This window comes from Propithecus coquereli, unplaced genomic scaffold (genome assembly GCF_000956105.1).
Source record: "Propithecus coquereli isolate 6110/MARCELLA unplaced genomic scaffold, Pcoq_1.0 Scaffold152, whole genome shotgun sequence".
Taxonomy (NCBI): Eukaryota; Metazoa; Chordata; class Mammalia; order Primates; family Indriidae; genus Propithecus; species Propithecus coquereli.
In genome coordinates, this window is record NW_012139636.1 from 2002179 (window position 1) to 2027111 (window position 24933).

General features: G+C 45.5%; 1 protein-coding gene across 2 annotated transcripts in view; it reads left to right on the plus strand.

Moving 5' to 3' along the window:
* KCNK10 (potassium channel, two pore domain subfamily K, member 10) overlaps positions 1-22351 on the plus strand; it is a 141522-nt gene extending 119171 nt beyond the window's left edge. For both annotated transcript variants that reach the window (XM_012640407.1, XM_012640406.1), the window contains exons 5-7: positions 15229-15415; positions 19146-19288; positions 21108-22351. In XM_012640407.1, the coding sequence (XP_012495861.1) occupies positions 15229-15415; positions 19146-19288; positions 21108-21728 (951 nt within the window). In that variant the 3' untranslated portion in view covers positions 21729-22351. The remainder of the gene's footprint in view (positions 1-15228; positions 15416-19145; positions 19289-21107) is intronic.
* The last annotated feature ends 2582 nt before the right edge of the window (positions 22352-24933 follow it).

The window sequence follows — 24933 nt, forward strand, 5'->3', positions numbered from 1 at the left end:
TTAAACATGGTTGTAATAATATAGTTCTATGCCCTATTTTTTTTTTCCTACTTACACTTTTATTATCACAAACATTTTTTGGTGTTTCCGTTTTAATTTACTTATGATTGATTCATTGATTGAGACAAGGTCTCGCTCTGTCACCCAGGCTGGAGTGCAGTGGCACGATCATAACTCACTGCAGCCTCTAACTCCTGGGCTCAAGGGATCCTCCTGCCTCAGCCTCCTGAGCAGCCGGGACTTTTCGTAGAGATTGGGTCTCACCGTGTTGCCCAGGCTGATCTCCAACCCTGGCCTCAAGCGATCCTCCCTTCTCAGTCTCCCAGAGTGCTGAGATCACAGGTGTGAACCACCACACTCAGCGTTAAATTATTATTAATATTTGGTTGTATACTGATCCACGCCCCTACCCCGCAGGTCTCCTTTTACTGCAGAGTAGGCACAAATAAATGCATTGGGCATCTTGTATCAGTGGTGAGCACTTCCCCTTCTAAAACTGAGTTGCAGATCAGTTGCACAATTAGAAACAGGAATATATATCATGCAGTTAAAAAAAGGAAAGGAATTTATGTATGCTTTTAAGGATAGAGTACAGAGAACCTCTATGTGATTTTTTAAAAATGAATTTTACCAAGTACTGTAACAGAGTTGGCACCGGAGCTAACAAGAAAGCAAATATCAACATTTAAAATGAAGTGCATGACATCTAAATGCCAGATGGTGTTCTCACAGTGTTATTACCACTTTCTTTCTGGCTTTCATCCTTTTCCTGACATCGCTGTTTGCTTCTTGACTCTGCTGCTCTTTAAAAAAGTCTCAATTGTCCTTAGCCCTTTGATTCTGTATTTATATTAGGTGTCTCTCTCTTACCTTCCCTTTGGAGGCTTGTCAATCTTTTCCCCAAGGAGGAAGAGGACCGGTGCAGATGGTCATATAAATATGTGACACCTGCTTCCGTGAGCCACAGTTGGAGGAGTTGAAGAGTTGAAGGGATTGCCCCCTGCCTAGAAAGCGGGCACACACCGCTTCCCATCTCCCTTCCATTTTTAAAGCGATCGCGTGCCTTTAGTTTTAATGATAGTTCTAGAAATGTCTTGAATTCAATTTCTTTTCTGTTATTAGGGGAACAACAACAACAGCAAAAGAACCCACTAACTGAATTTTGTGAAAAGTTTATATTAATCAAAAATTTAAATGTTTTGCACAGTTAAAATTCTTTCCTGGAGTGACAGCCTTGGTGATCGTGTCTGGGGAGACGTCGCTGCTTCCCCGTGGGAAATTCAAGGGCCTGTGCTTGCATTTGCTCTGAATGCACCACAATCCTTGTCTCCAGACTTTCGTGTGTGATATTTATGGTGCTTCAAACAATGTACCCCCCACCCCCTCACCCCCTGCCTCCTGGTCTCAGCGCAAATGTCAGTTCCTCAGGGAGGTTTTGCTGACTTCTAAATGAGGTCAGCACCCCCCGTCCCCCAATAGCACCTTGTATAACATTCATCTCACTGTACTGGAGTTCCCCTCAGCCTGAGAGCTGTGTGAGGTCAGGTCCCACCTGTCCATTCACCGCTGTGTCTCCAGGTGCTAGCACGGGGCCTGGGACTCAGTCCGTACCTGATGAATGAATGAACGAATATTGCTAGATGTGACCTTGTACAGTTTGATACAGAAAATGACCTTGAAGCTGGGGGTGGTGGTGCATGCCTGTAGTCCCAGCTACTGGGGAGGCTGAGGCGGGAGGATGGCTTGAGCCCAGCCTTGGGGACATAGTGAAACCCCTATTTCTAAAAAAAAGAGAAAGAAAGAAAATGCCCTGGAAAAAAAAAAAAGTAGTATTGTATGCAAATAAATGGCAGTGTGAGAAAAGGAATTTAGTCTTTGAAGTACAATTATTTTGATGAAAAGATGGTTCAGTAGGGAAGCTGCTCCCAATAGTGCTGGTTGCAAATGGTATTTATATGCACGGGGACTCTTATGTCATCAGGCTACACCTAGAAGTGTAATTCTACAGGGTTCTCAGGTCAACGTTCTTAAATATTTACTATTTCTTTTTACCCAGTGGTTCTTAACCCTGTAATATCCAAATACCCCTTTTATAGCAAATATTCATTAATGTTCCTTTACCACATTGAAATGAAGTTCATAGATATTGCAACTTACCTATGCATGGAATTTTGAAAAATGCAATAAAATTTTTTTCTAGCTACAATATGAAGGATAAAGAAAAGGAAAGTAATTTATAATCAAATAACACATGTTTCGATAATAGGTGCTTGGTCACGAAACCCTAGGAGACCTGCCGGAGCAGTGCGTCTTGGCATCTGCATGTAGAATACGGTAGCTCCAAATGCAGGTGGGTTCAAGTGTGTGGCATCGATGACTAAGATGCCACGAGGAACTTTTCCTCCAGTGATGCGGTTTTCCAAAATAGAGAACAACTCTCAGCAAGGTTCCAACTAATCAATTTACATTAGAGTCATATTCTTACAAAATTTGGTCTATATCAAAGCAGTGCAAAAAATTTTTTTTGTGTCTTTATATGTAAAAGGGAATTAGGTTCTCGGCTCAGATCATTCTAAACGTGAATTTTTCTCAGTAGTATGTTCAAAGCTCACACTAAACGTACGATAATTCTCTGCTTTGTGGCACTGACTCTTGTACTGCAGGATGTCTGAAGGCTTGTCACCCTCCGCTGCATGCCAGGAGTGCCAGCCCCGGGTGTTGTGACAACCACAAACACCCTGACACATTTACAAATCACCTTTTAGGGTGTCACGATCTAAACAGGGTTATATAAAAACCTCCAGGAAGTTCCCCCGTCACTTTCAAGAATTCACATATATAATTTCTAGTCTCGTGTAAATGGCCATGTGCAAATAGGTAAGCCTCTTCTGATGTAGTTCTATGCTATTAATATTCAATACTATTCAAAGAATATTTATTATATACATGTGTGTGTACATCCATCTGCTTATGTGTCTCTATAATATGTACTTTTACTAGTATTCCCTATTCCAACGTCCTGACAGTTTCTCTCTTGCTGGACAAATAGTTTTATTTCCTTCATAGAATAGTTTACCTTAAATGATTACTCTCATATTTTCTCTAGGTGCTAAAATAGAGGGGGCAGGGGTAGAAAATGCACTGTGCCGGGCACTCAGGACACAGAGGCGAAGGAACACACTGTGTAACAGGGACACAGACAGACAGTCGGCGACGGGAGGGGAGCAGCCCCAGGGGCAGGGAGCAGTGGGCAAGGAACACAGGGCAGGGAGGACTCTCTGCAAGGGGTAATGTGGAATTGTGTTTTGAGGAAAGAACAGGAGTCTGACAAGCATTAAAAAGGCAGGAAGAAAATCCCAGCAAATGGAACCACCTTTAATAGGGCACAGAAGCTAAAGAGAAGTGAGCCGTCAAGCCATGAAAAGACATGGAGGAGCGTGAAATGCGTATCGCTAAGTGCAAGAAGCCAATCTGCAAAGGCTGCACTGTGCAATTCCAACTATATGACATTCTGGAAAAGGCAAAGCTATGGAGACAGTAAAAAGATCAGTTGTTGCCAGGGACTCGGGGAAGAGAGGGATGAGTAGGTGGAGCACAGAAGGTTTTCAGGGCAGTGAAACTCTTTTGTATGACACTAATGGGGGGCACATGTCATTAGACGTGTGTCTAACCCATAGAATGTACAGCACCAAGAGCGAGCCCTACTGTAAACTGCAGACGGTGGGTGAGGATCTTGTGTCACTGCAGGCTCACTGGTTGTGACCAGTGCCCCACTCTGGTGCAGGATGTTGACAGTGGGGGAGGCCGTGCATGTGTAGGGGTCTGGAGTATACGGGATGTCCCTGTACCTTTCTCTTCATTTTGCTTTGAGGCCAAAGCAATTCTAAAAAAAAGGCACAGAAACGTAAAATGGTGCTGTAGTTGGGCTCCGACACTCTCGTCTCTCCAGACTGCAAACTAACTGCAGTTATAGACAAGAGAGAGGGGGACAGAAAGTGCTGCCGACAGCAGGGATCCCCAACATTGTGCTCAGGAAGGGAGCTTGGTGGCACTGGCAGCAGGCAGGATGCAACTGCTGAACTGGAACAAGGCCAGGTCCTCACGGTCCCCGTCACCACCTTTGGCAAATGTTCCCGGGATGCCGAAGGCTCAGACATGGTCCGTCTCTTACTTTACCATGGGGAGTACCTACTCCTCCTTCTCCTCTCAGTTTTTCCTCAAGGGATTGGTTGTCACTCCTTTTCTAAAAGAAAGGAAGGCAAAGTGAATGATTTTCAAGGGCATTAGCTGTTATTTCTCGAGGGAATCTTGGCCACGTTCGTGAGCATGTTCATCGCTCTCTCTCGTTCCCTTTTCTCCTTATCCTTCTCCCTCTTGCTGCCTCCCGCCTCTCCCCCTTTTTCCTTTTCTTTTGTTACAAAGATTGCAGAGAGAATACAGGGTCCCTGCAGAGACTTTGGCAAATGCAGAGTAGTACAAAGAGGAAAATAAAGTCAGGTGAATATCCTTTGTCCAAAGAGATGCACCACCAACGTGGCGATAATTGTACTTCTGAATCTTTTCTCTTTGCATCTATGTTTGGGCCAAATCTGGTGCTCCCCTGGCACCACAGCAGCATGCCCCATGCCACCCACTTCCTTTTCCATGTTGCCCTGCCCTGTGGCTCTGGCAGGGGTGGTCACCATGCCATGGCCGTCCGCTTGTTACTCCCGTCAGTTCCTTCTGGGTTGCTGGCCTCTGCGCTAACCACTGGCAGTTCTTGGCAGTGTTGCTGGCCTCTTTTGCAGGTGGCAGACCCTTCTGCCTCTCAAAGAGCAGGGGGTGCTCCTGCCCTCCTGGAGGTGGGGGTGCTGAAACTGTTCTCCTCTTTAACACTAGAGTTCCAGGAATAGATACATGCAACCCTTTCTGTACTGCAGCTGTACATTTTAAAACGACTTTTTAAGATTTTGCAATGCCAGAGAGAGGCTACCTATGGTGGCTGCATCACATCTGGTTATAGTTCTGGCTGCTCTGGGAGCCCAGAATTCCAGGCCTGTCATCAGGGGGTCCAGTGGGGCTGTGTCCTTGACCTGTCTCCAAGTGGCCGAAGCCAGTTTACCCTGGCCTCCAGGAGTGGCTGTTGCAGGCAGGCAGCTCAGCTCAAAATGAGAGAAACCGACTATGGCTAATTTAAAAAGAAAAGACAAATTTTTTAAAAAGGATACTGGATAGCTTCTGAATCCCTGAGGTGGTTGGAAAACCAGACCGCTAAGAACAGAGACCCAAATCACACCACAGAACTGGTCTTAGAAGAAGCCATTACTGTCTGCCTGGTATAGACAGTGCAGCTGGTCCTGGCTGCTGCTGCTGCTGGAACCATCCTTGTGACTGCCCCACAAGCAGGATATAATGCCACCGTTGCTGCCACCAGCCCTGGAATGGCTTCCACACAGTCCCTGTTTCTTTATAGAATGTCAACGGAGTGTCCGTCCCTCCCCCTGCCACCGCCCTGTGGAAGCTCCCATCTGGTGGTATGAATTCCACTTCGATCAAGGGCAAGGTTTACCGACCATGCCCTCCCACTCAGGGTTCAACTCTCTCACCCTCTTTTGGGGTCTCTCACCAGGACCCTTGAGAGGGGGGCTGTGCACAGGTGGTGAATCATTTGGTGTCCACACCAGAGGTGAGCTCTGCCTCTTAATCTCTTCCTCTTGGCCCTCTGGTCCTGCAGGCTGGAGGTTTTGCTAGTCCCCCTGGAAGACCCTAGAAAGAACTTGTCTCTCCTACCGTCCTTTCGCTCCAGGCCAAGTGGTTGTTCTGCCTTCTCTCTATCTCTGTCCCTAGCCCTGATTTACTTAGTGTCTGGGAGAGGAGAAAGTGGTTCTGCAAGCATGCCTCTGAGAACCATCACCCCTCACTTAGGAACAGTCTTTGGGGTGCCAGAGAGAGAGAGGCTGGGAAAGTGAGCAGCTGGTACTTTTCAGCTTCTGTACTGGGAGGAAGTTTTCTGTCCCTCACCAAGCTAAAAAAGAGTGTTCAAATGATTGGCAGACAGTAAGAATGACCAGTATCCTCTGCAATAGTCATGCCCTGTGGTCATGTTAGCGCCGTTCCATCACAACGTGATAGTGGGGTGGCTTAGGTGACCGATGACAGCATCATTGATGGTCATTAACAGTACATTCCGGGCTGAGCATCACGAGGGTTGGTTCTCATCTTTCTTCCAATGTGAGATGAACATCGGGAGGCCTGGGGGTCTTTTTTACTGTCTTTAGGGTCTCAATTTCTGGTCCTCTGTGAAGAACTGTTCAAATGAGAGCATGTATATCTCTGCTAAACACTGCAGGAGCAATGTAATCTAAAACTGTGTTTTAAAGAAAACACTTCTCTGAAGAAAATATTATCAACGGAGACCCAGCCCTACCTAAGGGTGGAGCACCGTTTACTACTTCACCTTATGGAACATGGGTCCTTCGGGTCACAGCCTGGTGGTGCCCAGGCCTGCTTTCCTTTGCATGGCTAAACAGTCACTTCGCAAAAGGTAAAAGGATGCTTTATTAATTACATTAAGCTCCGTTAAAGGGTTTGCATATAACTTAATTCTTTTAGGAGGAAGAAATGTATTAATTAAAAACAGGGACCTTTATCATGTGTGTTCAGCAATCCAAATAGGCTTCACTGTAGTCATTCTAACCAAATCCAGTCTAATCAAATTAAAGAGCAATGCTACTCTTCAAAAATCACAGATGAATGATGGATGAATAAACAAATGTATTATGTATTCATTTATTTGTCTAAAGTTCATGCACACTTGGAACCTGGAACTTCCTGGAGGCATTTGCATAAAACGTGGGTGAGACACAGAGAGGACAAGTCTCTTTTTGTGTCAAGGTACCTGCCCTGGATGATTCTTCCATGAGGCTGTCAGTGGCAACTTTGTTGGGAGCAGAAAACAGCCAGTGTATTTGAGGTCTAAGTTCATTGGAACCTCCTTGGCCTCCTTGCAGGGTTATTTCCCTCCAGCATTAATGCACTGTCTTGGATCATTTGTAACAACTCCCTTTATTACAAAGGGAAATTTGAGGCATGGACAATATATACGGGGGACCGTGATAGGCAGGCCTGTCATTAGGTCCCCTGTTAAACTCTTTCACTCTGCGGGTTCTTTTCCCTTCATGGCACGTGTGACTTATCACCGTGATTGTGTATTTGCTTGTGTGATTATATACTGTTTGTCTCACCCCTCCCAGCTCTGTGACACTGGGGCCGTTCTCTTCTACTCACCAGTGAAGTTAGCTCAGTACCTGACAGAGAGCAGGTGCATGATAAATGGCGACTGAAAGAAAGAATAGAAACGTTACTTAGAGTTCAACTTTATTCATAGCTTGGAAAATATCCTGCTAAAGACATTTTCTCGGTTCTGGGTGTTTCTGTTGAGTTCCCTTGATGTAGGGCTTTCTAGTTTAGGATTTATTTCTGCATGACTTTCTATAAGTTTGTGTTCCCTTCTTACTTATTTAAGCTTTTTTGTTCTTAGTCTAACTAGAAAGTTCACACATGTCCCTTTCTCTTTTCTCTCCATTTTTTTCTGTCTCTGAAACAGTTAGCTCCAAGACCAGCTGGGGAGGCTTCTTATACCTCCAGGAAAATTCTAGATCCCGCAAACTATTGCTCTATCTTTGCTTTCTATACCCTAAAGCCCTTTTCTCAATTATGCTCTTAAATTAAACTTTCTTAATGATCTTCTAAGTTCTTCTTGCTTCCCGTTGCTGTTTTCTCTTCTAGTTCACGCATCTTTCCCCTATAATAGTTATTAATGCTTATTTCATTATTCTTCCCTCTGTGCTTACATTAAAAAGTATTTGCCTAAAAAAAAAGAAAGAAAAGAAAAGTAGAAATGAAGGAAGGAAAAAAGGAAGGAAGCAAGCAAGGAACTATGCGGGGGGGTATTGTTTAGCACTTATACAATAATACCCGGGCATTTTTATAGGTAGTGACTAAATCTGACTGATCTTGGAGGCTTCCTTTAAATCTTCTAACAGGCAAGATAAATAAGGACCCAGAAAATGTATGCCTGTTTGTCACTTACCTTGATTCTTGGGTGGACAGATAGTCATTCTATCTAGTAGCCTCACGGGCTACTCACGGGAGTGGGTATGGGGCGGGGGCAGCATATAACAGCTCTCTTCTCTTTCCCACTTTCTGGGTACTCTTGGGTGCTGGTTCCAGTGAACAGGCACATGGCTAAGAGATAGAGATGTCTGGGAAGGACGAGAGAGGGGAAAGTGTTCAAGCGAGTGTTTTACTTTACCTCTTCTGTTGGGCAGCTGCATTGTGACACCCTTAACCTCAGCCCCTGTACGAGGTTCTTGTCCCTTCCAGACAGCTCCGGCCAGGGCTCAGGCTTCCTGAATAGCTTTCCCAATCCACTCTCTTTTAGGAGAGCGCCCTCAGCAGGAGATCCACTGTAATCTCACTCTTACTTTTCTGCTTTCATATGTATTTCTTTCTGGGAAACATTGACAATCTAAGGAAGGGAACTTGCCTCACCTTGAGGAGAGCTTACTCCACACCAGACGGTCAGACTGACAGCTTTTTCCCTTCATAGTGAAACGATCATTGAGCTTTCTGAAAAAATAAAAATCATGATACCAGGAGGACTGCGGGGAGAGCGGAGTTGAGATGATGGGGGTCTTTGAAAGAGCCCAATAAGCAGCATTCCCTCTTTATCACCTAGGATATGAACCACTTGGAAATAAGACAAAGGAGATGACAGATTGAAGCTTAACATCACTCTGTTCCCTCGACACTGGAGAACATGGCTTGTATCTGTGGGAAGATGGGTTTCCTGACACAACCCCAGGATTAGACAGGAGATCACAAGGGGCATATCTTGGGGGCAGCTTGTTCCCCAAAGGAAGGGGAGAGAAGGGGCCAAGTTCACAGTTCCTGGGTCAGAGTAAGAGCCAGGGAGCCACGTCTGTTACAGCAGGTGGAGCTCCCTGTACAAGGAAAGAAGCACTGGGGTGAGAAATGAGCATTTATCCTGTTAGGAGGACCTGGTGCCTTAGCTATAGTGCACTACTTAGCCAAGGAACTATGACCTCGAGCTTTGTTAGCCAGTGGGAGCAGAAGGGTGAGTTTACCTTTCAGCTGTGTGTAGCATTGTGACTGTAGTACTGTTGTATGCTTCTGTGTGGGATGGTGGGAAGGGCATTTTGGGCCGAGGGCATGTTCACCACGCTGCTGAAATCTGGACAGGTGAGCAGCCGGGCAGGGCATCTGCTGGGCTTGCCAGGAGTTGACTATTTGGGTGATGTGGCTCCCGAGCAAGCATCCCTGTCCTCTGTCCTTTCCGTGGGTCTTTTTTTCACACCTCAAGTGAAGAGAAGGACCGTTCTCCAGCTCAGGTTTCGTCTGGATGTTTCCTGCGTGTGGTGTGATTGCTTGCTGGTGGTTCAGGGCTCTGGGACACAGCTTCTGAATGCTTGGCTGACAAGGATCAGCCATTATGGCTGGCACAATTTTATGTTCCACACACCAGAGCTACGAGAATATTATTCTTTCCTTTCTTCCTTCCCAGGTGATCGTTTGGATCACTGGGATGTCATAAGGTACTAAACTTTATCTTCACTAGCTACCAGGATGGGGCACCATGGACAGCACCACAAAGAGGCTGCAGCCAAAGGCTCAGATGTTCCCACTGGACTTTGTGTGCAAGAGGAAGGAACTTTCTTTTCTTTCTTTCTCTCTCCCTTTCTCCCTCCAAACCTTCTTTCTTCCTTTCTCTCCTCTTTCTCTTTTCTTCCTTCCTTTCTTTCTGTTTTTCTTCCTTTCTTTCCTCCCTCCCTCCCTTCCTTCCTTCCAGCTGCCATGTTCCTTGCAACTAGAACAGTCCCCGATATGTAAAGATTCTTAATAACTATGTGCAGAATGAATTAACTCATTGAGTTTTGAATGCAAAATTTTGTGTTCCAATAGCTTATTATCTTCACATGTTAACACCCACCAACTTTCTAGAACAGGAAACTTTCAAAGATTTTAATTAAAGCTTCCTGGAGTGAAACAGCTAAGAGTTTTTATTATTTGTGAAGTTTAATTTTTTTCTATGCCAGATGCACCTGTGTTGGCAGTCCTGTGATAAAAACGATTTAATTACATGTACCGAAATCTTTTTCAATAACTTTGCATGGTGAAACCAGCATAGCACTGAATTGGCCAACCTTGTTGTATGTTGCAACGTGACTCAGAGTCAGTTGGCAGATGTAACTTTTTTGTATAGATATAATCCATTTGTGCATTCATTTTTTGAGTAGGGCATTTTCAGTGGGCTCCATGTATGTTCCACTACATTCTTCTCACTCAGGTGTGATTAGAGTGTTTCTGCCGTGGAGATTCTAGGCAAACAATGTTTAAAAGCTCTCTTCATCGTTTATAGAATTGCCGGCACTACAAGGTTATTCATTGTGATGTTGAAATTATTAGTTACAGGTGGACCTTTTAAAATAAATCTTTGAGGAAAACGTAATAAGAAAATAAAGTCAATCCTTTTGTAAGGCAGTTCCTATTATTTTTCCATTTTGAGAAATTATCCTCAGTTCAATTGCATTACCATGGTGATATGTTTGCATTTCAACGAAACCAAACTGAACCATAAACTAGAGCTCTGTATGCCTAGCTCCTGTTTTAGGACTTTTATTACAGTATCTTTATAGTGAATAAAATCCCTCATGTCCTGGCTAAAAATCACAACAAAGAAACATTTTTTTTTTCAGTTAGACAAAACAATCTGGATTGTTTATTTCAGCATTCTAAGAAAATCACATAAAGATGACAAGAAGAATGGTGATTAGAGGGGGTAAAAATCAAACAATTAAAAAAGCCCAGGAATGAATAGAAATGTACGAATCTCTAATATAACATTGTGGCAGTAAACAAAAACAGCCAGAGAATTATGCTTAATGAGAACTGGACACGTAGCTTTAGCCCTCTGAGGTATGAAACAAGTAAACACTTCCAGAGTCGTCAGTATGCACGCACCTCTCTGGGTGGAGAGCTCTTAAACCTGGCTCCCCCTCTTTTGGCAGTAATTGCATGTATCATTTTGACAACCTAATGAACTCTGCAGGAGATGGGGGGTGAGTTCTTCAAAAATTCCTACAGTTAGTGCCAGTGGGACATGGGAGATAGTTTCATATAATAGTGTTTGTAAAAGGAGAAGGGAAGAACACACCATCTATTCTAACCAGTCAGCAAAGTGAGAAAACAAGATTGGGACAGAAAGACACAACCATCCTATCGCTTCTGCCCAAATATCATAGCAAGCCCTCTCTTCGCAGATAATTTTGTTAGCCTAAGGACACATTAGCTAGGTTAGCGCTGGCCTCTCACAGGGCTTTCTGCCAGCTGCTCTGCTTGCTGGTAAACAAGCGGTGCGAGTGTGCCTGGCAACCCCACCATGGAAACGGGCTTGACTGTGTAAGTGGCGCGGGACCTGGGGTGGGGAGGCGGGGAGAGTGAGGTTCGTGCCTCTCAGGGCCCCTCTGCAGCTGGCTTCTGACATTGCAAACATTAGCTGCCATTGTTGGCAGTTTCAGAAGGATGGTGAGAAATGAGGGGAAAATTAACTGGGAGGCAAATGAAAAAGCTTCTGAGATTGCGAGCTGAGGCTGTCTGAGAGCTCATTCCGGAGCCGGCACAGGAGAACCAAGGGAGAATGAGGACTTTTTTTCCTCATTGGAAATGAAGCAATTATGTGAGATAATGTTTCCAGGGAGGGACAACGAGCAGCGACCTCTGGAAGCTCAACAAAGATTATCTTAAGCCAGATATGAGGAAACTTTCTCAACAGCAAAGGGAAGTGTTAAATCTGGGACTGTCTTGATCTAAGGAAAGATTTAAATTTTTGCATTAAAAGTGCCTGTTAACAATCGTTGAACGCTTACCAGGCACTGTACTAAGCTTTTCCACACTTACTTAATCTTCCAGACAATCCTATGAGGTGGAGTTTCTTATTGCTATTTTATAGAGGAAAAAAACTAATGCACAGAGAGGTTGAGAAACTTGCCCGAGGTCACTCAGCTATTTGGTAGCCGTGATAAGGTGTGTCTCAGGCAGCCTGTCCCCAGACTGTGTTCTTAAACGCTACTACTATTTTACAGTTGTAGCGACAGTTGCAGGGCTAACAGGGACAAGAAACATGAAGATCACCCACATGGCAGCGCGTGTGATGGTTTGTGGTTCCGTCGTGAAAACTACAGTTTAAAATGTTTAATTAAGGCAACTTTTTTTTTTTAAATGCCTAGAGGGCAGCAAAAGCATGGGTATTGGGAATAACAGATATTGCTAAAATCTTACACCCACACCTCTTCTTTTTATAGTCAAGTATTGGTATACACATATTTTATACACCTACGCACACACACATACACATGCAAGACACTTGTTTCTTAAGTCCCCAAAATACCCCGATAATTAAATGCTCCAGTCTCTGAGCATCACCCTCAGATGTCTGGGAGAAGCAGCCCAGGAACACACTGGTTGGTTTGGGCAATGGGAAGTGGTGAAATATTTACCTCGCTGATAAGCTCTCCGGTGGATGATGCAATCAAGATGCCACCAGCCTTTGTTGTACACCTCCTCCTCTGCCGCCAAACTAATCCACTCCTGCCCTTCCACACCTTCCCTTCTGCCTGCCTCCTCAAGCCCAGGGATGTCTCCGGCTTCCCACGTACTTGCAGCCCTCCTTTGCCAACCTCAACCTATTTAGATTGCAGTTATGTTCGCATCCCAATTTATGACTTGACAAGCATCTCACAAACATTTAATTCACTTTAATTTCATTATGCTTTGAGGAGGTTGATTTACAGGGGGGAGAAAGGATGCTCCCACTGGCAGCAATTAGATCGACTTAATGATCTATCGTGAAATCTCCTTGTGGCCTTTGGACTTTTCATACAAGTCTACAAACAAAACTGGGCTAATAGATAAGTTCCTGGATTCTCAAAGGGGCTCAACTGCCCCCACAAAGTCCTGCAAAATACAGCATGGAAATTCATGAAATGGATAGAACATTCCCTGTGGTTCTCAGGTAATTTATCTTGTCACGATACTTTCCTGTGTGGAAAATATTGGTATTTTCGTATGCAATTTCAACGACATCAGTAAATTGTAATATTTTTCAGACAGCTTTTCTGAGGAGATGGGGAGGGGACTGAGAACATAGACCAAATGATTTCTCCCTGTTCCCACCTTATATACTGAGTACCCTCATAGGAGTTAGAGAAGTGACTCCTTTTTATATGGAAGGATTGCATTTCTTTAGCTTTTCCTGGGCAGATCAGCCAGTGACTATTTTTTATTCTCAGTCTTCCTTCCCAGAAGGGACAGAGGACGGCCTCTCTTCAGTGAAAGTTAGTCTGATTTCTTTTGTTAGGGGAGGACAACTTTGGCCCCACTTTATTTGAGCTGGTGAATTGTCGAATAACTTAAAAAGCTGTTTCCGTCATTAAGCTGCGCACTGAGGGTTAATTACATCAGAATTCGAACCCTGGCTCTGCCCCTACTTAGCAGCATCATTTTATGCAAGTCCCTCAACTCCTCTTGGCTTCTGTTTCGCATCTGTAAAATGAGGCGCATGGATGTAAAGGTCTCTCTGCGCTCTGAGAGTCCCTGCCTTCCCGCTCCCCAGAAGGCAAGGAGTTGGAGCCTATCGCGTGGTAAGGGTTTCGTCTATCAATTGCCCCAAATGCAGTGTTCTTTTGTAGCAAATCAACTTAGGCAATGTGGAAATGCCATGCACTCTGGAGTTAAGCACATAGTTAACATATTTATGCTAGTTTAGGGTTCTGGGGTTCCCTGATGACAGTCTCCAGCTCCAATTCTGGGAGTTTCGAGAAGACCTGAAGGGTTGGTTATTCAGCTTAGAGGCAACACCAGTGTTGTCGTTAGTCATTAAAGGGGAAGACCGGCGATGCTGTCCGTCCACCCCTGGACCCCATTGGCATGATTCCTTTGCCCCGATATTAGTGTAATTCCCATTCTAAATGCACTTTTACTACCTAACGACTGACTCCTGCAGAGGCTGGCATGAGATGAAGCTCCTGCTACCCATTCAGGCAGTGACCCTGTCATACTGACTCCTGTCCTGTCTCTTGCGGGTAAAACAGTCAGCAAACATGACAGCCACAGCGCCAGCTCAAACACCTGTGCTTCGAAACAAAAGTATGTTATAAATGTAAATCCTCAGCAGAGGGAAGGAGGGGAAGAAACACACAGATATTATTCTTAGCCAGGGTCTGTTACAAATGAGGGTGGGAGTGGCTGTGTTTTTCTCTTCATCCAAACATCTTGACTCAGGTTATGTTTTCCAGAATATTCTCTTTGACACAAGGGGAACTATGTGCAAATCCAGCACTGCCATTGGGGAAAGAGCTCCAAACCCATGGCTCTCTAGTGGAGGGTCAGTAACACCACGTGAAAAATGGCAGCAAGCCCTTCTTGGGATATAATTACGTTTGCACCAGTGAGGAAATTAGAATTGCTTTTTGGGCTGCAGTCTTGGTATCATGCAAGAAACACTGAAGGCATGAGCTAAGCAGGGATTCTTGACCAGCTTGTGTCCATGTCAGGCTTCAGGGGCCTGAGAACCTTGTAGACCACGTGACAACTTCTGTATGTGCCTTTTTCTGGGAGAGAGTCCACAGCTTTCGTCAGCTTTTCACAAGGTAGCCTGTGATCTAAGAAAGGTTAAAAGTCACTGAGATAATGCCTTTTCTCACGCATCCGTATTCCGAATCCAGGACGATGCCTCTGACTTGCTGTCTTAGTGCATTTGTGTTGCTATAACAGAAAACCCAAGGCTGGGTAATTTATAAAGAAAAGAGGTTTATTGGCTCACGGTTCTGCAGACTGTACAAGAAGCGTGGTGCCAGCATCTGCTTCCGGTGAGGGCTTCAGGAAGCTTCCACTGTGGCGGAAGGGGAAGGGGGGCTGGTGTGTGCAGATCACATGGCAAGAAAGAAGCGAGAGAGGGGAGGGGGTGCCGGGCTGTTTTTAACAATCGGTTCTTGGGGACCTAATAAGTGAGAACTCGCTCCTGACCTGGGGGATGGCATCAAGCCGTTAATGACCCAGACACCTCCCACCAGGCCCCACCTCCAACATTGGGACCGAATTTCAAAGTGAGATTTGGAGGGGACAGATATCAAAGCTGTATCACTTGTCTTTCTCCTCTGCTCTTCCTAGAAAAAGCAAGTGAGTCAGACCAAGATCCGGGTCATCTCAACCATCCTGTTCATCTTGGCCGGCTGCATCGTGTTTGTGACGATCCCTGCCGTCATTTTTAAATACATCGAGGGATGGACGGCCTTGGAGTCCATTTACTTTGTGGTGGTCACTCTGACCACGGTGGGCTTTGGTGATTTTGTGGCAGGTAAGCACCCTGGGCATCCCAGTCACCGGGGCCCTGCAGGGGAAGACAGTCTGTTGGCTGTGCTTCTAAAGTCCCGGTAAAGGATGCCGTGGGAGAAGCCGATCAAAATGACTCGGTGTCATGGCTGCTGAGCACGGGCTCACTTCACACCCCTCGTCCTGTGTGATGTAAACACCCGGGTTTTTTCTGTCATGAAAGGAAAGGCTTCCCCTTCCTTCTCGGGATGCGATTTCCCTTATCAGCACGTGAATTATGCAAGAGCAAAGTGAATTTCTCGTTGCATCTTGATCTTCTGAATTGTGTATTAAGACTCCTTGAGTCAGATGATAAAGGCTGTGTATTAGCAGGTGGCAAATATGAAACTCAGGCGAGATTAGTACACAACTTGGTCTGCAGTGACCTGCGGGTTAAGCTTCCTGACCCCTAGGTGAGAACTGTTGTCCCTGCAAAAGTCGCCCTGGGCATGCCCAGACACATGACTCAGGACTTTGGGAACTGAGCACTGCCCGGAGGGAATCTAATCTAATGGAGTCTGGAAGAGCCCACAGAGAAGCAATAGCCCCCATTGTAAAATAAATGTCAATGAGCTATGTTTAAGGAAGTGAAAGAAAACCACCATCGATTTCATCTGGGGACAGAGGGCTCGAAGATGAAATAAGATTTGGCTTCATACATGTTCCCAAAGTGTGGCAGAAAGGTAGGAATAGCAGGAGAAGGCCACTCTCTTGTCTTAGTGAGATAGTTCTAGGTGTTCAGACAAGTGATCATTTTCTACTCCAAGAAGTGAGCACTTTGATCATACACCTCGTGGTAAATTCAGATGTGTCGGTGGAGCCTGTGTGTTTGTGTGCGTTTCCTCCGGCAGTTCCTGGCTAAGCAGCAGCCTGGGCCCTGACAGGCTGGGCTCCCAGGCAGACTGTTCTCGGCGTGATCCCAGCACTGCCTGGTTTCTCCAGGGATTCTGGTACACATCAGAAGGATGGGTATCTGGTCTGTGGGAATTAGGTGAATAGAAAATTCTAGAAGTGATGTTGAAGGCTAATCAATGGGAGCATGGCTGCCTCTGTTTTAATTTTATAATACAGACAACTGACAAAGTGGTTTTGTAGCTATTCCGGTGGGGCAGATGAAGACTGAAGTCCACTTTGTAGAAATAGTAGTTTTTTTAATTCCTTCCTTTTTATCGACTAAGGACTAAGAACTGCAAAGTCAAGTGATTAAAAATTGTTTACGGACAGCCTTGGGCCTGGGACTCCAGCAGTCCTTCCTGTGCGCAGGGCTCAGCCATTGCTGTCTGATTAGTAGCCCCAGACTCTGAAGAGAAACCGTGCAGAGAAAGTGAGCGAAGTAAGAGGAACGGTTGCAGGTGTGTTCTGGTTAATTCCTTGGCACCACTCACAGCTGCTCTGTGGGAAATCTCAGTGGAGGTTCCGACCGAAGGTAAATACATGTAACGGCAGCTGGGGTTTGGAACTGTTTCGTAAACACCTCTAAGCACCCCAGAGCATAATTTGCAGTGGGTTGTGCTTCAGAGCTGTCTGTGCTGGCATTGGGCTGTCCCGACGACTATCGACCTGTTAGGCACTTGTGCCACACACTGCTGTGTAACCAATTGCTTAGTTCAGTCTGTTAATCTGGGGCACAAATAGCAGAGCCCTGGGAGTATGAGATTTTTAAAAAATTATTTATGCTTTTAATTATTTATTGTTATTATCCACCAGGGACTAAGCACTTAGTACAAACCAGCACTTTACCTTATCTTTACTTACCCAGTAAGGACGCAACCTGCACAATCCCAAGCACCTACAGTTGTACTGTCCTTGCCGGTGATTACAGAGCCGCCTGTCCTTTGTCCCGAGGCTTCCACAGACCAGGGTCTCTTACAATTCACAGTGCTGACTGCAGATAGACCAGGCTGTTCTAAAGCTCCAGTTTCCAGAGCTCACACAGACCATTCTGGAGAATGCACGCCTTAAAAGACTGGAAGCTTGTCTTCTTGGTAAACTCTAAGGAGCCATAGGCAAGCTTGCCCAATCATTAAAAAAAGATACATTGACAAGAATCCATGGTTGCTGTGATTTGACATGGTATCAACTCTACAAGAAATATAATCGGAACGTCAGTCACGGAGGATTGATTGCTGGTTTATTTGGTAGTTGACTCAGTTTGGGACAGCCCAACATAACAGCATTTCACATTCATGACAAAGAAAAACAGCTCCAAATCCAGACAGGCAGCGGGTAAAGGGTGTGGACTGCCTTGTTCACTGGCGCACCCTAGTGACAATCTTTGTTGGGTGATAGTGACTTGCAAAGGTAAATATTTACCCCTAGATAGCCCAGAGGAGAAAGCTACATACAGATTTCTCTGGCATAGCACGGAAACGAAATGAACCTCAGAAACCACTTAATGTTGCAGGAACTCGAATTATTAATACATCCTAGAGAAAGCTGCAGGGGAGAGTTGCCTAAAGGAAAAAAAAACAAACCAAAACAAACAAACAAACAAAAACCAGAGGCAGCTAAACCAAACCAAAGGGGGCTTGAGGAGTTGGAATTCTAACGTGAAGTGGCAGCAGCCATCAAGACCTTGTGGGCTGCTGGATTTGGGCATGTTGACAAGACCCAGAGGCCACAGTTTTTTCCCAGCTGCAACTGCAAAGTATCACTGATGCTATAAGAGCTCAGTATGGACTCCATGTTGCTAGATGTAGTTACAACCATGACCCAGTGGGGAAGTCTAGTAATCACTCATCACCTAATACCGCAATTACCAATCATCACTAATGTTGACCGTCTTAGAAACAGCTACCGCCTGCTTCATTAGGCAACAAGGTCTCTCAGAGTGAGGACAGGACCGATGTCCATTGTTTCACGAGTCTTCCTCACTGCTGCTTCAGGAGATTGGGCTGGGCTGGGAACCTATCCTGCATGGCCGCCTTCAGCAGTGCCTGTAGCAAGGCTAGAATAAGTGGTTAATTATTCGGAATAAATGACTGGTCTTTTCAATGGAATAGCCAGTCAATGCAGTAAGGCAACAGGCCAATTTGGTTTGATGGATTTTTTTTACTGTAATCTTTATTTATTAAATTAAAGGATTGGACTAGCTGGCCTTAAAGGTCCTTTTCAGTTCTGGCTTATGGTGATTTAATTACTTGGCCTCACTGACCCTTTGGATTAGCAGGATGTAAACACCATCCCTCAGCGTTAAATCACTGTTACATGGATCAAAGTCTCCGTAATGCCATTAGGCCTCATTTTCCTTCTCCATGTCCGCTTGTCTCTTGGCAAATGCACGTGTACTTAAGATGGAAATGGTTCCAAGAATTCGAAACCATATGGGATGATTTAATGATAATCGATTTTTATTAAAATAATTTTAGGGAAGTTTAAGGAAAGAAACAATGACAGCCGGCCCTGATCTGTTGTCCTGTAGCTCAAAGTCTTCCATTGTCAATGCTCAGGCTGAGCACAGGTGGGTCAAGTTGGCTGCTGACATTTTTTCTTCCTGGTATTAAGGAAATAAAGCCACACCTTGGGCTCCCCACACTTTGGGGAAGGGACGCATCTTTCCCTGCCCTTTAACCCCTGTCCTGCTTGGGTACAGCAGGCCTAACAGCCAAGTGTCAGATGATGATGGAGTGACATCTTCATTACACGGACTGGCATGTGTTTGCTCTGCAAAGACCGTATGCTAGATCACGGTTAAAGTAACGTTTGGTTGTTTTCAGGGGGAAACGCTGGCATCAATTACCGGGAGTGGTATAAGCCCCTAGTGTGGTTTTGGATCCTTGTTGGCCTTGCCTACTTTGCAGCAGTCCTCAGTATGATCGGAGATTGGCTACGGGTTCTATCCAAAAAGACAAAAGAAGAGGTAGGACCCCTTCCCAACTCTATGAATGTTCCTGAGATCAGATGAGCTTGTGTCAAGAATTGCCTTTCTTTGTTCTATGGGCTACAGAGTTTCTCACTCTACTGTGGGAGGTGGCTCCTGAGGCTTCCTCATTTGAATCATCACCTCAAAGCCAGGTTGAATGGAAGAGCAGTTATTTCTGGATCCCTTTCTGGCAGATGAGAAAATGTGGTAATTTGTTTACCAGCCCACAAATCCTGGAAAGACTAGTAAACAACACCTGATTTTAAAAAATGACTAGAAATATAATAGCAGAGGTAGACTGTGGCCGAGGAGGGTGTGCAATTGCCCCTTAATCAGGTCTCAGGTCTGTGGGGAAATGGAGTTGAGCACGTGCACCCTTCCTGATTCAGTATGAGACTGACATCATCAAACGGTGGCCAGCCATCGGGGTCCCTTTCACCCACATCCCCTCCTGGTCGTCAGATCCGTAGAGACAGGCCAGGGCTATGCATGTAAATTTACACAAAAATCTGCATGAAGGCAAGAAAAGGAAGACGTAAGAAGGAAAGATAGATTTTGTGATTGAAAAAAATGTTCATGTAGTTCTTCTAGGAAGAGAGGAAAAGAAAGCAGGAAGGCAAGGGAAGGAGAAAGAAAGAGCTAAAGAAAGGGAGAGAGATAAGAAAACCCAAAGAAATAAGGAGAGGGACAGCCTCTGTGCACTTCATTCTATATAAAAGGCCCCAGGAGAAAGTCGCCAAGTGGAGAAATTTCCCATATCATTTTGAGGGGCCCAAGTGTTACTTTTCCTGCTTCCATAAGCACTGTCAACACAATTTCCAGTCTGATTCCCCAAATAGCCCCCTGACCTGCTGACAATCAGTTATAGCAAGAGGGAAAGGAACAACATAAGTAGTGACTTTCCTGAGTGCAAAAATTTGAGTTACTCCTCTGCATAGGGAAGCGCGGGACGCACACTGCCTGCCTTCTTCATTAAGAGCCAAGACATCTGATGCTGGTCCTCAGGTGAACCGTCACTCTAAGGAAGTGTGCTCTGTGGGCTTTGGCAGCACATGCCCTCGTCCTGCACCCTGACCAGAGAAATTTGGTTCCCAGGTGCCCTGGAGGGTCTTCTTAAACCAGGGCAGGCCTCATAGCACATGGCCATAGCATGGTCCAGATACGGGGTGGAGGGTGACCACCCATCCCACGTTGCCCAGGGATGAGGGGATTCCTAGGACGAGGGACTTTCTGTTTTGGAACCGGGGCTGTGCCAGGCAAACTGGGACAGGTTGGTCACCCTTCCCAGATGGAGCCGTCAGAAGGACAGGGAGGGCCCGGGGCCTGCTGAGCGTCTGCTCCGTGCCCAGAGCTGAGCTAGGTGCATTTCCTCATCTCACGAAATAAAGCCAGAAACTCTGTGACCTGGATGGGATTATCTCACTTTATGTCGGGGCAGTGAGGCCATTCAGTTAACAAGAGTGGGAGCACAACCGGAAGCCAAGCCTGTCCAACCCCAAGTTTTGGCCTCTCCCCCAGAACACTGCCTCCCTGTCATTCAGTCCCCATCTCCAAATCCCAGGCTTCCTTTGGGTTGCCGCCGTGTGTGCCTCCTTGAGCCACACGAGTCTCTGGCCAACTGGAGATGGGTGTTCAGGGAGTTAGAAGTACTAGGACAGAAGGAGCATTTGACACCCCTCCCTGGGCACAAGCTTCACCACCTCCTGGCTTTCCTGGAGCCACCTTCCCCATGGGGACCACAAGGGCCGTGGTGCTGGGAGTCCTGAGGGAGGGAGGCATTTCTCAGCGTGTTCTTGCTCTTCTGTCTCTTGGCCAGGTCGGTGAGATCAAGGCCCACGCAGCCGAGTGGAAGGCCAACGTGACGGCCGAGTTCCGGGAAACGCGGCGGCGGCTGAGTGTGGAGATCCACGACAAGCTGCAGCGGGCGGCCACCATCCGCAGCATGGAGCGCCGGCGGCTGGGCCTGGACCAGAGGGCCCACTCACTGGACATGCTCTCCCCCGAGAAGCGCTCCGTCTTCGCCGCGCTGGACGCGGGCCGCTTCAAGGCCTCGTCCCAGGAGAGCATCAACAACCGGCCCAACAATCTGCGCCTTAAGGGGTCGGAGCAGCTGAACAAACACGGGCAGGGCGCCTCGGAGGACAACATCATCAACAAGTTTGGGTCCACCTCCAGGCTCACCAAGAGGAAAAACAAGGACCTCAAAAAGGCCTTGCCCGAGGACGTTCAGAAAATCTACAAGACCTTCCGGAATTACTCTCTGGATGAAGAGAAGAAAGAGGAGGAGACAGAAAAGATGTGTAAATCGGACAACTCCAGCACGGCCATGCTGGCGGACTGCATTCAGCAGCACGCGGAGCTGGAGAATGGAATGGTACCCACGGACACCAAAGACGGGGAGCTGGAGAACAACTCACTACTTGAAGACAGAAACTAAATGTGAAGGACATTGGACTTGGACTGAGCGTTGTTTTTTTTTTAGTTGTTTTTTTTTTTTTTATATTCACACTGAGACACGTGCCTTAAACAGACTTCTTGTCAGTCCAAAATTACATAGCATTGGAGAATATATTTCACTGTGCCATAAACAACTGAAAGCTTGCTCTGCCAAAAGGAATCAAAGAACAACAACTTCATGTCAGATAGCAACCGCAGGACACAGGGGAGCATCTGCACACGCAGCAGGTCACGGCTGTGCATGTTAAGGGTGTTTTCGTAGCGGTGCTGTGACACTGTGCAGCACCGCCCTGGCGTGACACATAGACAAGGGCAGCTATTCCTTAGACCAGCCTCCCAAAAGGAACAGGTGTGTCTTTTAAATGGAGTCTTGCACACATGCAGAAGGGGACCTGATTGGGGGTTTAACTATAACGAGGGTGTAGAGTTGACATTTCAGCATGTGCTCTGAGCTTGAATTTTGATACAAACCATTCAGTGCATAATATTAAATACCTAGTCTTTCTAAGCTCCAAATGAATGTCTGTGGGACCCGAGAGCACCTGGAATTTGTTGGAAGCAGATCAGAGCACATGTATTAAAAGGTGCAATTGCTTTTCTCATTGCAAAAGAAAAAAATACTCACAAACACATCACACTGTGGATATTACCTTAACCAATGACAGAAGCCTACTGAGTTTGGTCTTTCTCACAGGGGTAGGTAGTCTAAATGAACTTGCAAGCATTGGTGAAAACTCGACATCAACCGCTGCATGGTTAAAGGCCAACCACGCATTTTCCTCAGTGGGTGCAATGGTGAAAATAAACTGGCTTTGAAATGTCCATGTTCACTTTTCTAGTGGAACTTCAGTTATCACTTGTTTTGATCAGAGGGAGAAAAAATACCAAAACTATTGCCTTGCATGATGCCAGTGGCTTGCTGTTTTGTCTAGCTGACCCTAAATTTTTATAAAAATAAGGCATCCTGCTTTTCTGAGACATACCAAGGAGGACCATGGCATCTTTCCATCTCAGGGCTTTTTGTCCCTTTGGGTGTCTTAGGGTAGACATAGTTATGAGATCCAATCTTGCTATTTCCAAAAAAAAGGAAAATTAATCCCTCACCCAACCGTTGTATAGTAAGCTTAAAATGTTTTTATTGCTTGCAGCATAAGTGCCATTAACTCCATTTAAAAATAATTCTTAGAAGTACTTAAAATATTTAATTTTACTTTTATGTTTGGGCATTCCTTTATTCTGAAAGCATCACTTCTTCTCCTTGCCTGTTTCATCTCACACCTGTTGGTTACTAAAACTAGACCACCCCTATAATTGAGTGTTTCTAGACAAACAATAGCCAATATGTGATAATTATGATTGTTACGTGAGATTAGAGAATCCGAGTGAAAGACAGTGGGGGAATGGCCAGTCATAGGTTTTGAGAGGATGAGTTTTACATGGATTTTTATCAGAAAGGGAAATACATGTATTCGGCCATCATCCTGTGTGTGCCTCAGTCCTTATTGTGATTGGCTGGCTGTCGTGCTGGTTCAGAGTTAGCTATTTGGGCCACGCACTTAAACATTTGGATCTGGCAACACCAGGAAGTTGCTGGCTATGGGCCTTCTGGGCTCACTGCCACCTTTTGGGGAATTCATGGGATTTTACATAACTAACTCACAGTGTGGATTTATTGAAAGATCACAGGACTAGTGGAAGCTTCCAGAAGCTATCTAGTGCTTTTTCACTTCCAGGGAAAATTATAGTCACTACGTCTGTGACCACTGGTACTTGGATGACCTGTCCCTGCTCCGTTCTCAAAAATTTACAGCTCTCCCCTGACTGGAGCACATGCAGCCCTCCCTCCTCCCCTCCAACCTTTCAGCTCTAACTAAAGCTCTGACATTGCTTTGGAAAAAGAGCTAAATAAGAATCAACTTTGATGAGGTCCTTTCTATCCAAGGAAGGTCTGGGTTAACGCCTCCATTGGGCTGGAGCTTTGGCTCACCGGTGACATCCTGTGTCGACATAGTAATAAACAGTCACTTGGGAAATGATGTTTATGCAGGTGTGGATGCTAGTTTTTGCTGTGGGGATCGTTTCAGCCTGACCAAATGTGTTTTAAGGAATTGGTGGATAACTGAGACTTCTTCTCTTATTCTGACAAGTTGAAGTTTCCTGACTAAACTGTCCATGGATCTCACTCATTTGGGTTTCCACTCTATTTTACCTTGTACCTTCTTTATAGTAGTGTGTTAAAATTCCAGGCCTTATAGTCAAATCTGGCAAAGAGGCTTCCCTGTCTTTTATCTAGTGCCTTCCATGGGCCAGGCACTGGGTTAGGCACTTTATAAACATCAGCTCACTGAAACCTCATGATACTATGCAGGAGTATTTGCAAACCCATTATGTAGATGAGGACACGAAGGCTCAGAGAAGCTAAGTAACCTACACAATGGCACACAGCAAGAAGGTGGTAGAGCTGGTATTCAAAGTCTGACCAAAGTCTGCTTTCAACTTTGCTACAGTTTCTGTGTCATGCACCCGTGTGTGTGTGTGTGTGTGTGTGTGTGTGTGTGTGTGTGTCTTTCTAGCTTCTTGGACACAGCTTACAGATGTGGGGAGAAGATGTGGAGGAATCTTTACCACCAAGAAGATATAAGGTCTTGGTGTAAACATGACCTAAAGGGTCTCCCTTGCAGACGCCTCTTGTTTGTTTCCTTTTAGTTTTGGTTTTGGGAATGCTGTATGGGGCACCCTTTTCATATTGTTCAAAATGCCCTTTGAAAGCACTCTTTTGCACTTTACTTGCTTATCTTGCAGGAACTCCGTATATAGCAGGAATAAAACAGTTTGAAGTACTGAGCCGCATACTCTAGCAGATGGAACAGGGGCACGTGTTGGTGTGTGCACAGATGCTTCCCCAAGTGAGTCGAATCATATCATACAGAAGGATCAGAAAAAGCCTTGGGCTGGGAGCGGGAAAATCTATATAACCTGTTCCCTGAGTACGGTGGGCAGAGGCCCTGATGACTAAAATAAAAAAAGACTCTCTATGGAGATGGATCAATTAAATAGATAGGCAAGAGTTTAGAAAACTATAAAGCATTCTCCAAAGGAGAAGCTGCAAGAGAATAAGGGGTTGGATTCCTCTTCATGTACGATTTGGGGGGAAGCCAGTTGTTCTGAAGTTACTTGAATGTTAT